The sequence below is a fragment of the Vipera ursinii genome, assembly GCF_947247035.1.
Source record: "Vipera ursinii genome assembly, chromosome: 2".
NCBI classification, from domain to species: domain Eukaryota; kingdom Metazoa; phylum Chordata; class Lepidosauria; order Squamata; family Viperidae; genus Vipera; species Vipera ursinii.
The window spans coordinates 74,464,512-74,476,970 of NC_139513.1; the positions used below are offsets into that span (position 1 = coordinate 74,464,512).

The window sequence follows — 12,459 nt, forward strand, 5'->3', positions numbered from 1 at the left end:
TAGTCCAGCCCCCAGCTCAAGCAAGAGATCCTATACCATATCAGACAAGTGACTGTCCAGTCTCTTCTAAAAAACCTCCAGTGATGTAGCGTCCACGATTTCTGTAGGCAAGCTGTTCCACTGGTTAATTGTCCTCACCGATAGGAAGTTTCTCCTTAATTCCAGGTTGCTTCTCTCTTTGGTCAGTTTCCAACCATTGATTCTTGTCTTGCCTCTGGTGCTTTGGAGAATAATTTGACACCCTCTTCTTTGCGGCAGTCCCTCAAATACCGGAATACTGCTATCATGTCGCTCTTGTTTCTTCTTTTCTTTAGACTAGATCTACAGCCGTTCTTCATATGTTTTAGGCCTTTGATCATCTTAGTTGCCTTCCTTTGCACTTTTTCCAAAGTCCCAACATCTTTTTTACAATGTGGTAACCAAAACCAAGGATTGTATTAGCTTTTTTTGGCTGCTGCTGCTGCACACTGCTGACTCATATTTAAGTGATTGTCCACTAGGGCTCCAAGATCCCTCTCACAGTTTCTATTTTTGAGCCAGGGTTCACCTAATCTATACTTGTACCTTTGGTTTTTCCTGCTCAGGTGTAAAATCTTGCTTTTCTCCACATTAAATTTCATTTTGTTGGATAGGGCCCATTCTTCAAATTTGTCAAGAGCTTTTTGTATCCTGAGCTTGTCTTCTGAGGTGTTGGCTATTCCTGCCAATTTAGTGTCATCTGCAAGTTTGATGAGTTCTCCTTCTATTCCCTCGTCTATGAAGATATTGAAGAGTACTAGGCCTAAGATGGAACCTTGTGGTACCCACTGCTTACTTCCCTCCATGTACATGTAGTACCATTAAGGACTACTCGTTGAGTACGGTTTGTCAGCCAATTACAAATCCATCTGGTGGTGATGCTGTCTATCCCACATTTTGCTAGCTTACCAAGAAGTAGGTTGTGGTCTGCTTTGTCAAATGCCTTGATGAAGTCTAAATATACTGTGTCCATATCATTTCGCTGGTCTACTAATTCAGTCACTTTGTCAAAGAATGAAATAAAATTGGTTTGGCATGATGTGTTTTTAAGAAACCCGTGCTTGCTACTAGTTATAACTTTATTTGTTTTTAGATGTTCACAGATATGTTTTTTATTCCCCCCCCCACTTTCTTCCCAGGTATTCATTTTAGGCTGACTGGTCTGTAGTTTCCTGGGTCTGTCCCCCCCCCCCCCGTTTTTGAGGACATCATCTCTTTTTAGGAATACTCAGCTGTGTGGCCTTATAAAAGGAAAGCATATTAATTCAATTTAATAAAGGGATGCAAAACCTTTATTACCACCAAGCATTACATATCACTATACGTAACACAATCCAATGGTCACATCTGAAAATTACATCAGTTATTTTAGATAAAATAAATAAATAAAGCACTTACTGGTTCTTGTGTTTGAAGCCACTGATGTGAGCTTGATATTGCTCTATAGAATTCAGTACTATGTTACAGTCATTGCAGGGATATCCCTTTCCAGCTGAAAATGTCATAAAATTTGAGCATCAAATTAACTGAATTAAAGAGCCAGGTCGATATAATTAACCGTAAAGAGGCATTTACAATGACTCTATGTACTGCGATGTTAGGAATTCTAACCAGTGTCACAGTCATTGACAGTTTAATTTACACAGCAGAGCGGATTTCTGGTCATATAGCCAACTATTTTTTAATTATAGCATCTGCATGGAGTTCAAAACTTAATTGGAACATTAATGCTATGCTCTTTTCAGAATTTAAATGTATGTTCTGAAACAAAACAATTGTTACCGGGATATACATGGGTGTGTTCAATCTGGAAAAAGGCATCTGAGAGATTAACATTACTGTTAATTCAAAGAGCTGCTCCCATAAAGCTCTGAGCCCACCATGACTGCAATGGTATTAAAAAAAATTAATAATGGGAGCACTGATTGCTGGTCTCCTAAAGCACGATTCTTTAGGAAAACTGAAGAACTCCTGCTGCAGAGCTATTTTTTTGCATTACTCTCATTCTCAGGTCCTTTAACTATACCAGAAGGAAAGCGAACATTTGTTGTTGTTAAAAATAACTGTTAAATGGAATGTGACACAAACATACTATTCCAAACTGTACTATTATATTTTTTAGTTCATCTGTTTCTGGTTAATTAAGTTATGTTAGAAATATTTTCCTTAATAAGAATTACAAAGCAACATATTCAGATGAATATTTTGCCATGTAGTTTTTACTGAATGTTTAAAAAAGGCCAAAAAAGACACATCTGTCACGATTCCCTGGGAATTATAATAATTTTAAAGGCAAGAAATATGTAAAGGTCCTCTTCCCATTCCAGAGGAAAAGAATGAAGGATGGCAACAGCGCAATGGAGAAAATGTTGGTTCTTAAAACATCTACTAAAATCATTACAATGTGCTACATTTCTGAATGATTCCTTACAATTAACAGGACCAACCATTTTTAAAATCAACAGAAGTTGCAGATTAGACAATCGTAAAATTCTCATTAGGGAAGCCTTTAAATAAGGCTCCTCTTGGTTGCTATTTCCCCTCCTGTGAACTCCAATAACACCCAATTATGAATCTATCTAATACAGGGGTGTCAAACTCGCCATGTCACATGACGTGTTGCGACATATCACGACTTTCCCCCCATTGCCGGAGCTGGGGTAGGCATGGTTTTGGCATGACGCACCCGGTCTGCGGGTTGGCAGTTTGACACTCCTGATCTAATAGGTATGTTCTCAACACTAACAGGTAACAGGCAATGTGCACAGACGTATGCACCCCCACCCCCAAAATGCAATGAATCTCTGCTTAGTTATTCAAAATGAATATTTAAAAATAGCGATGCTCTATTTATTCTGCTATTCATCCCTAGAAAGGATTAGAAATTTTCTAATTTTGGATATCAAATATTCTAGAAAAGTGAGAGACCAGAAAACCTCCAGGAAAGCTAGAAGAAAATAAATCATTTGAAGGCAGAAAAAATAAAATAAAATGATAAATTTTGTGAAAAAATAATTAAAGGAATTCATTATTATTTCAGCAAGTTTCAACAACTGTCTATTCCATCTACTGAGAAAACACATTTTGAATTTTGGGAAAAAAGGAAATAGATTTAAGCTGTCAATTTGTATTTGATTTTTTCCTTGGAGGATTTCAAGATTATAGTAGTGAGATAGATATATTAGTTTATGAAATGAATCTGTGTCTGCCTGGCAAATTGTTATGGAAGCACAAGGTAATGTTTGCTATCTGGTATTTTACATCCATCCATCCATCCATCCATCCATCCATCCATCCACCCACCCACCCATCCAGGATTGCTGTTGCCAAGTAATGCGATCATCTTGCTTTATAACCACATCACTCAATGACAGAAATTCACTGCCATCATAACTTGAGGGCTATCTATACTTTTTTAAAAAAGAGGGATAAATGAAGATAAATATTTGGGAAGATGTTTCTGGTATTACTGTCACTCACAAGATTGAGTAGTCATAAGTCAAGGATTACCTGTAAAAACAAACACTTAATGGGTAGTTAGGATGATAATTCCATCACGGATCTCTGCAAAGCAAGTAGGGAGTTTCAGGAATACAAATAAATGAATCAGAATCTTCAACTTGAAGTAAGATGAACAGCACGTACAGAGGCACAAAACTGGGCAACCTGGGAGGATATATTTGGGTTCTTATCAGATAAGAGGAGCAACAAATGGAAGTTAAGCTCTCTGCCTGGAAATATTTCAGGATGGGATAGATGAGAATCATTCCAGAACCTCTGTAAAGGGAGGAACAGAGGAGCATACAGCTGAAGGGAGTAATGTGTCTTGAGGTACATTCCTTATGAAACTTCAGTATTGTAATCGATGGTTAATAGGAGGCTAGAGAAAATCTTTTGGAAGAATCCTCCAAATTACAGAATTAAATGCTAGGCTTAGATTAGATTGAAGCTCCATTCCACAAATTATTGTTTTATTTGCCATAGTTATTTTTAAACATTTCTTTTAAAAGATACTTTACCAATTTGATATAATTTTGAGAGGTCTATCTTTCTGGCACATGTATGATTTTCCTACTCATTTTGATTTAAGCCGTCACCTGGGCAGACCATCAGGACACTCTGTTTTTATACTGTTAATTTAAAAAATTGTAGTCTCATGTGGCTGCCAACAATTTCCTATCCAAATTACTGACAAGTTCTACAATTTGTTTTTAAAAAGTGTATTTTGCCAACTGTTAATTCTTCACATACTCATTTTATTTTACTTACATCTTCATGAATCATTTTGCTTAATTATGAATTCTAGTTTACCTCTGAACTACCAAATATTATCCTTAGTTTGACATTCTTTTTACTTACAGTAATGGTATGGATCACTTGTATCACTGTCAACACTTAAATTTAAATTTCTCACTTTTTATTTATTCTTTTTGGATACATTACATGTACACTTCTCTTCATTTTCTTTCTAACAAAAACCTTCCACACCAGATTGTAGCTCTATAAACACTGAAGCCATATTTTTGCACCTCATGAAAAATTAAAAATTAGATGTAGAAATCCCCCCACCCAATGTTGTCTCTCTTAGCATTGGCCTCAGCCCTCTTGCTCTCCTTTTAGTGTCCAACTATATTTGGGAGAATTTTAAAGGCATTTGTGAGAAACAGAGAAGCTTCTTTTCCCAAGACCAGAATTTTCAGGATGTCTCATCTAATTCTCTCCTCATCTAGAAGGAACAGTTCCAACTCTGCACGTGAACACATCCACTGTGCAGTATATTTTGTTTCCAATTACATAATACAGGCCCTTCATGGATTACCGCCTTGTCGTGGCGAAGGGGCTTGCATAATTCAATGAAGCTATGAGCTATGCCATGTAGGGCCACCCAAGACGGACAGGTCATAGCAGAGTTCTGACAAAACGTGATCCAAATTTAGGCTTAAACTGAAGAAAGTAGGGAAAAGCACTAGGCCACTCAGGTATGAATTAAATCATATCCCTGTTGAATATACAGTAGAGGTGACAAATAGATTTAAGATCTGATAAGAGTGCCTGAAGAACTATGGACAGAGGTTGGCAACATTGTACAAGAGGTAGCAACTAAAACCATCCCAAAGAAAAAGAAATGCAAGAAGGCAAAATGGCTGTCTGAGGAAGCTTTGCAAATAGCTGAGGAAAGGAGGGAACCGAAAGGCAAGGGAGAAAAAGAAAGATATGCCCAATTGAATACAGAATTCCAGAGAATAGCTAGAAGAGATAAGAATGCCTTCTTAAATGAACAGTGCAAAGAAATAGAAGAAAACAATAGAATAGGGAGGACCAGAGATCTCTTCAAGAAAATTGGAGAGATGAAGGGAACGTTTCATGCAAAAATGGGCATGATAAAGGACCAAAATGGCAGGGACCTAACAGAGGCAGAAGAGATTAAGAAGAGGTGGCAAAATTACACAGAAGAACTATACAAGAACGACTTTAACGTCCCTGATAACCACGATGAGGTGGTCACTGACCTCGAGCCAGACATCCTAGAATGAGAAGTGAAGTGGGCCTTAGGAAAGCTGAGCAACAACAAAACTAGTGGAGGTGAGAGTATTCCAGCTGAGCTATTCAAAATCTTAAAAGACGATGCAGTAAATGTGCTACACTCAATCTGCCAGCAAATTTGGAAAAAACAACAGTGGCCACAGGATTGCAAAAGATCATTTTACATTGCCAATTCCAAAGAAAGGCAGTGCCAAAGAATGTTCAAACTATCTCACCATTGCACTCATTTCACATGCTAATAAAGTTATGCTTAAAATCCTACAAGCTAGACTCCAGTAGTATGTGGATCGAGAACTACTACAAGTACAGGCAGGATTTCAAAGAGGCAGAGGAACTAGAGATCAAATTGCCAACATACGCTGGATCATGGAGAAAGCTAGAGAGTTCCAGAAAAACATCTACTTCTGCTTCATTGACTATGCTAAAGCCTTTGATTGTGTGGCTCACAACACACTGTGGCAAGTTCTTAAACAGATGGGAGTACCAGACCATCTTATTTGTCTCTTGAGAAACCTATATGCGGGTCAAGAAGCAACAGTGAGAACTGGACACGGAACCACTGATTGGTTCAAAATTGGGAAAGGAGTCCGGCAAGGCTGTATACTTTCACCCTGCCTGTTTAACTTATATGCAGAGCACATCATGAGAAAGGCAGGGCTAGATGAATCAAAAGTTGGAATTAAGATTGCCGGGAGATATATCAACAACCTAAGAAATGCAGACGATACCACTCTAATGGCAGAAAGTGAAGAGGAACTAAAGAGCCTCTTGTTGCGGATGAAGAAGGAGAGTGCAAAGTTGGCTTGAAACTTAACATTAAGAAAACCAAGATCATGGCATCCGGCCCTCTCAATTCCTGGCAAATAGATGGGGAAGAAATGGAGGTAAGTGACAGATTTTATTTTCCTGGGCTCCAAGATCACTGCAGATGGGGACTGCAGCCAAGAAATTAAAAGACGCTTGCTTCTGGGGAGGAAAGCCATGGCAAATCTAGACAGCACACTAAAAAGCAGAGACATCATCCTGTCAACAAAAGTGCCTATAGTCAAGGCTATGGTCTTCCCAGTTGTAATGTATGGCAGTGAAAGCTGGACCATAAGAAAGGCTGAGCGCCAAAGAATTGAAGCCTTTGAACTATGGTGCTGGAGAAGACTCCTGCGAGTTCCTTGGACTGCAAGGCGATCAAACCGGTCAGTCCTAGAGGACATCAGCCCTGACTGCTCTTTAGAAGGCAAGATCCTGAAGTTGAAACTCAAATACTTTGGCCACTTAATGAGAAGGAAGGACTCACTGGAGAAGAGCCTAATGCTGGGAAAGATTGAGGGCAAGGGAAGAAAGGGACGACAGAGAATGAGGTGGCTGGATGGAGTCACTGAAGCAGTAGGCGTGAGCTTAAATGGACTCCAGAAGATGGTAGAGGACAGGAAGGCCTGGAGGAATGTTGTCCATGGGGTCGTGATGGGTCAGACACGACTTCACAACTAAGAACAACAATAACATATTACAGGCAGTCCTCGACTTACAACAGTTCGTTTAGTGATCATTTGAAGTTACAACGGCACTGGAAAAAGTGACTTGATGACCGTTTTTCACAAATACGCCATTCTAGCATCTCCATGATCAGGTGATCAAATGTCACTTGGCAACTGCAAGGAAGTTCGTAAAATGGAGCAACATTCACTTAACAAATGTCTCACTTAGTTATAGAAATTTTGGGCTCCTAAGTCGAGGACTACCTGTAACAAAAGTGAAGCAGCCCACTATCATGTAAGACATTAAAAACAAATGGTTAGTTATGGCATTACCAACATGTACAACGGATTCTGTTCTTTATTCTGAAAGCCTTCTATAAAACACTCACCACTGGAAACAGCTGGTTCCTCGGGAGTTCTCCCATAGTGTGCCATTAGCTTAAGCTTGGTTTCCTGCTTTTTGTGTTTCTTGCCGACATAGTGTTGTTTTGCCATCAGTGGATTATTGAATGTAGCATGGCAGAGATTGCAGAATTTGTCTGGGTCAGAAGTGTTTTGATTTTCTTCATTAGAGGAGGTGGCAGTGGGAAGAAGATTAGTAGGCTCCTTCTGAATGGGTAAAGCTGTTGCAAACATAATTCAAAAGATACAAAAAAATTAGAAGAAAAAGAAAAGCATATTTTCACAAAACCAGAACTAACCACAGTATCCACACAAGGCCAGACATTTCCATTCTTATTCTGCATAAAGATTAAATGTTCTTAGTACATGCACACGTATACGGGTTACAAAACAATCTGAAATAGCAAAATGATCAAGGATATATATTTTGTGGGCTTCTCTCAGGTATTTTACCATTGTTATCAGTCATCAGACTTGGGACATCAGAGTGCAAATTCTCAACTTAATATCTATATATGCTCTTGAACCTTATTATGTAGAGGACAGGGACTGCTGGATAGGGTTTGTACTATAATGTATATAAACCCTAGACTTTTCTGATGAGAGGTTTTTTTTCCCCACAATGCCAGGAGAAAACTTCTCTGTACCTTCCTGATCATACCTTCTGTTTTAGGAGACTGCAGCTTCAGTTTCAAATTCTTGGCATGAGTCTTGCCTAAGTAGTGAGAATTAGCCACAACAGGTGAAGAAAAGGTCATGTTACAGATGGGACAGCATTTGTTCCTGTCTTCACCGTTACTGCTCTGTTGCTTGTAAAAAGGAACACAGACATTTATTGGGATTGAAGGGACAAAAGGAAAGCATATCAAAATGTCCCATGTTCAAAAACTGGAACTTAAATGAAACTGTTAGCATGGGTTCACACCACTCTTTACTAAATATTGTCCTCTTTATTTAAAGCAGTGAAATTAGCACAGAATTATTCAACTAAGGGCCTAATAATGTTGTAAAATGGAAATAATTTACTAGTAGGCTCTTACCATCAAACGAATTGATGTAATAAGAGAGCTTTGGTTTAAAATAGGTTTATTATGTTTCTGTAACAATATTAGTTCACAATTGTGTCTGAATTGTAGTCTTCTAATAAGCTTTTTAAATTTATCTTCATTGAAGACTGGATTAAATGTTTTTGCAACAATGCCCAATGTCAAAAATTCTCTCTGGAACATTATATTATTGGCCAAGACTTGCTGCACTGAACACACCTGACAGATTTTCTATAATAATAAATGTACAATGTGCTTATTCTTCTTTGGACTTCTTACATTACCTGCTCCGTATCCAGTTTTATTTTTTTATTCTGACTGAATTCCTCTTCCACATGGATAGCCATGTATCTCCGAACTTTGTTTGCATGCTTCTTACTCTGAAGGAAGATAACAGAGGACAAGAACGCTAAGCCCACCTGGGATCTTTTATACACATATCAGCAATTTCAACAGCTACCTCTAGTTTAAACCACACCTGATAATGAGCAAGCTTCTGGGATTCAGAGATGAGCACCGCGCTACATACTTTGCACTGGGTGTCGGTGAAGATGTGGCTATTTTCTTTGATCAGCCGATCCACTGTAAAAGGCAAGAACACAATTACATATGTATATATACATGAATGTGAACTTGTGTAAATAATTTAAAAACTACAAATTCTTACAATCATGTAGCAATCTTCATGGGCCTTTCCAGAATAAAACAGAACTCAAATATTTTTTGCTTTCTGACAAATATGAGTTAGATGTTCTGACATGACAATTTTAATGCCTTAATCAGAAAAAAGCAAATAGTTTTTGAGAAAAAAATATTTTATTCATTACATTTAACTCAACTGAACAAAAAGTAGTATCCTTGAGGTTGAGCTTGACTCCTGATGATTTCATGTCCACATAAGTTTCTTGGTAACAATCTAGAAATAGCTTGCCATTGCCTTCTCTTCCACTTGGTAAACAAAATAATTTTAAGACAGCACAATTAAAGGCTCAACATTTCTTTCAACTATTGATCCATATTCATTTTAATTATAATGCCAATGCTTTCATTAGTCTTCAGCTAACAAAAAAGACCTGGTCAATGGAAATCTTTCTGTAAGAAACTACATTTCTAGCATTGTTTCTGGCTTATAAATCTTCAACATTTAACATCTTACATTGTGTCAACAACAAAAAGATTCATTTTATTGGCTGTTTTGACAATATTTGTAATGGTCAATGTAAGTATGTAACTATCCTATACCAAATAACTGCTGTGGACTGAGAAGATGAAAAAAAATGTGTGAATAGAGAATCTCATCTATCATTGATCTGACCCATTTTACAAACTCCAGCAAATCACCACATTGATACAACAAATTACAAATACTGCTGTTAACAACATCAGGGGAAAAAATCATCTGAATTATATTTACTTGTGGAACAGGGTAAGAATTACCTGCAGAGAACAAGAATTTGTGGCAATTTTATAAGGTTAACAAATTGTACAATAAGTCTTGTAGATTAATGTCTGCTTTGTCATTTTTGTTTTTATAAAGATTATGGGAGCAACAGAACCCTGGAACACATGATGCTCATTTCTGATGCAAAAATCTATTTAATAGAATAGATTCACACTTAATACTGGTAATAGGGAACAGCCTTTCTAATCCTACTGACAACTGTTACCTGATAAGCATCCCAACTGCTTGTAATAATTAGTGAAAATCCACCAACTGTATCTCTTTCCAGTTTAGATTTGGACATTCCCCTTACCTATTTTTAAACTTTGGAAGAGTCCAAAGTTCAAAATAAGGAAATAGCTATATATTATCAATTCAGACAGAAAATATAACATGTGCAAATAAATCCATGTTACGTATGATAACATACAAATTCTCCACTACTTGTCACAAGAGGTCCAGCTCCTCTCTCACTCAACCCCGCTTTGCTTCCTTATTGTAATCTTCAAAAAATTTCTAATGTCCAGTGCACGTGCAAGAATAACACCCGTGCTTATCCATCTTGATTTGATTTATGCTGAGAAGTAGACTGTGTGTATTCATGGCTGGGATTCAAAGGAACTATTTATAGGGGATCTTATCTTTCCTGAAGATCTCTACTCATTTATTGACAGAGAAGGTAAACTGGACCTACTGAAATGTTCTGATAATTAAGACAAATTCTTAGGCTTAAAATTCATTTTTATTTTGTAACCAGCACACTGAATTTGAATTCTATCAAAAATAAGATCAATCCAATCATTGTGAAATCTGCTCATTACTTTAAATTGTGTTCCAAAGTGGACCAGTATGTCTATCACATGAAAGATTAAAAGCAATGAGACAACTTCTGGTATTTCTGAAATAATTACAATGTCTGCAATTGTTTGTATCTTTTCTTAGTATCAAATCTATGTCAATAGACTTTGATGACTTCATGCAGAGCTTCATAGAAGCTTCAAATCTACTGGACCAGGGGTGTCAAACTCACAATGTCACATGATGTGTTGCGACATATCGCAACTTTTTTTCCCATTGCTGGCAATGGGGTGGGCACTGTTTTAGTGTGATGCATCCGGCCTGTGGGCCAGCAGTTTAACACTCCTGTACTGGACCATAGTTCCTAGATGGAAGAAAGGAAAGTAATTACAATGACCAACATTCCTGCTCATTTATCATGCTGGCTGGATTTCTAAGAGCCAATATTTCAGCTGTAATTGAAAGATCTCATATTTTCAATCTTAATTTAGACAATGATGATTTTACTGATTTTACACTATAACACTTTCCCAGTCCTATGCTTGGAAAAAAACATTTAATCAATACTGAAGACAACCTGCAATCTTTCATTTTCAAGGGCCTAACTCACTATACTGATTAAATAACAAATGGTACTATGTTAATTTAGGTAACAAAAATGCAGAAAACCTATAGGCTTATGTAGATACACATTAGAGGCATAGATATTTAGCATATATTACCACAGGTGAAATTATCCAATTTGATTCTGTGCAAACTACAGAATGTAGCTTAAGATGTGAGATTTAAAAGGCTTATTTAAACAATTATGCCCATATGATTTGATTGAACATTCATTTTATTTGTTTATTAAATTTTTATGCTGTCATCTCCCCTATAAAGGTGACTTTGGGCACCTTTCAGGTTATAAAACAAGTAAAAAAAAGTTAAAGCATTAAAACAACATAGAATTAAATTATTATTAAGAACTATACTGAACTGTACTATAACATGAATTAACAGAAGAATACCAGTACATGCTTGGGAGGGTATTACTCTTTAAGACTGTTATAGAATATGATACAAAACTGCTCTTCATGCTGCTGTTTATATTAAAAATGATAAGAGAATATCAGTGATGAGCTAACTTTAATTCTGAACAAACTAACTGCATAGTCCACTTATGGTCACCTCTCCCCAGCAGCTTTCTATGAGACTGCAAAGGGAACAGTATGCTCTTCCTATCTAATTAGCTAATGAAGAGAAGGATCAGGGTGATATGATAGCAGTTTTCCAGTACTTGAGGGGCTGTCACAGAGAAGAGGGGGTCAATCTATTCTCCAAAGTACTTGAGGGCAGAACAAGAAGTAATGGATTGCAGCTTATAGAAGAAAGATTCAACCTAGAATTTAGGAAAAATTTCCTGTCAGCCAGAAGAATTAATCAGTGGAACTGCTTGCCTCCAGAAATTGTGAGTACTTCATCACTGGAGGTTTTTAAGAAAAGATTGGCAACCATTTGTCTGAAATGGTATAGGGTCTTCTGCTTAAGCAGCGGGTTGGACTAGAAGACCTCCAAGGTCCCTTCCAACTGTTACTCTCTATTTTATGATACCAACAGGACAAAAATAATTGGCTAGGTGGAGCTTAGAATATAAATAACATTTTAATAATTGAATAGGTATACCCATTTTGCCTTTCTTACTGCAAAGAAGCATGCCCATATAAATGTAAGAATATGTATACAACTAAATATCCAA

The 12,459-nt window shown here is 37.2% G+C and overlaps 1 protein-coding gene across 5 annotated transcripts in view; it reads right to left on the reverse strand.

The window, feature by feature from the left end:
- ZNF346 (zinc finger protein 346) overlaps nt 1-12,459 on the reverse strand; it is a 37,771-nt gene that overhangs the window by 21,638 nt on the left and 3,674 nt on the right. For 2 of the 5 annotated variants that reach the window (XM_083354112.1, XM_083354109.1), the window contains exons 2-6: nt 8,961-9,064; nt 8,767-8,862; nt 8,098-8,245; nt 7,424-7,657; nt 1,417-1,510 (exon numbers count right to left, since the gene is read on the reverse strand). In XM_083354112.1, the coding sequence (XP_083210238.1) occupies nt 1,417-1,510; nt 7,424-7,657; nt 8,098-8,245; nt 8,767-8,862; nt 8,961-9,064 (676 nt within the window). Of the gene's footprint in view, nt 1-1,416; nt 1,511-3,528; nt 3,685-7,423; nt 7,658-8,097; nt 8,246-8,766; nt 8,863-8,960; nt 9,065-12,459 lie in introns of all 5 variants that reach the window. The other 3 variants (XM_083354111.1, XM_083354110.1, XM_083354108.1) reach the window with 3 other exon arrangements.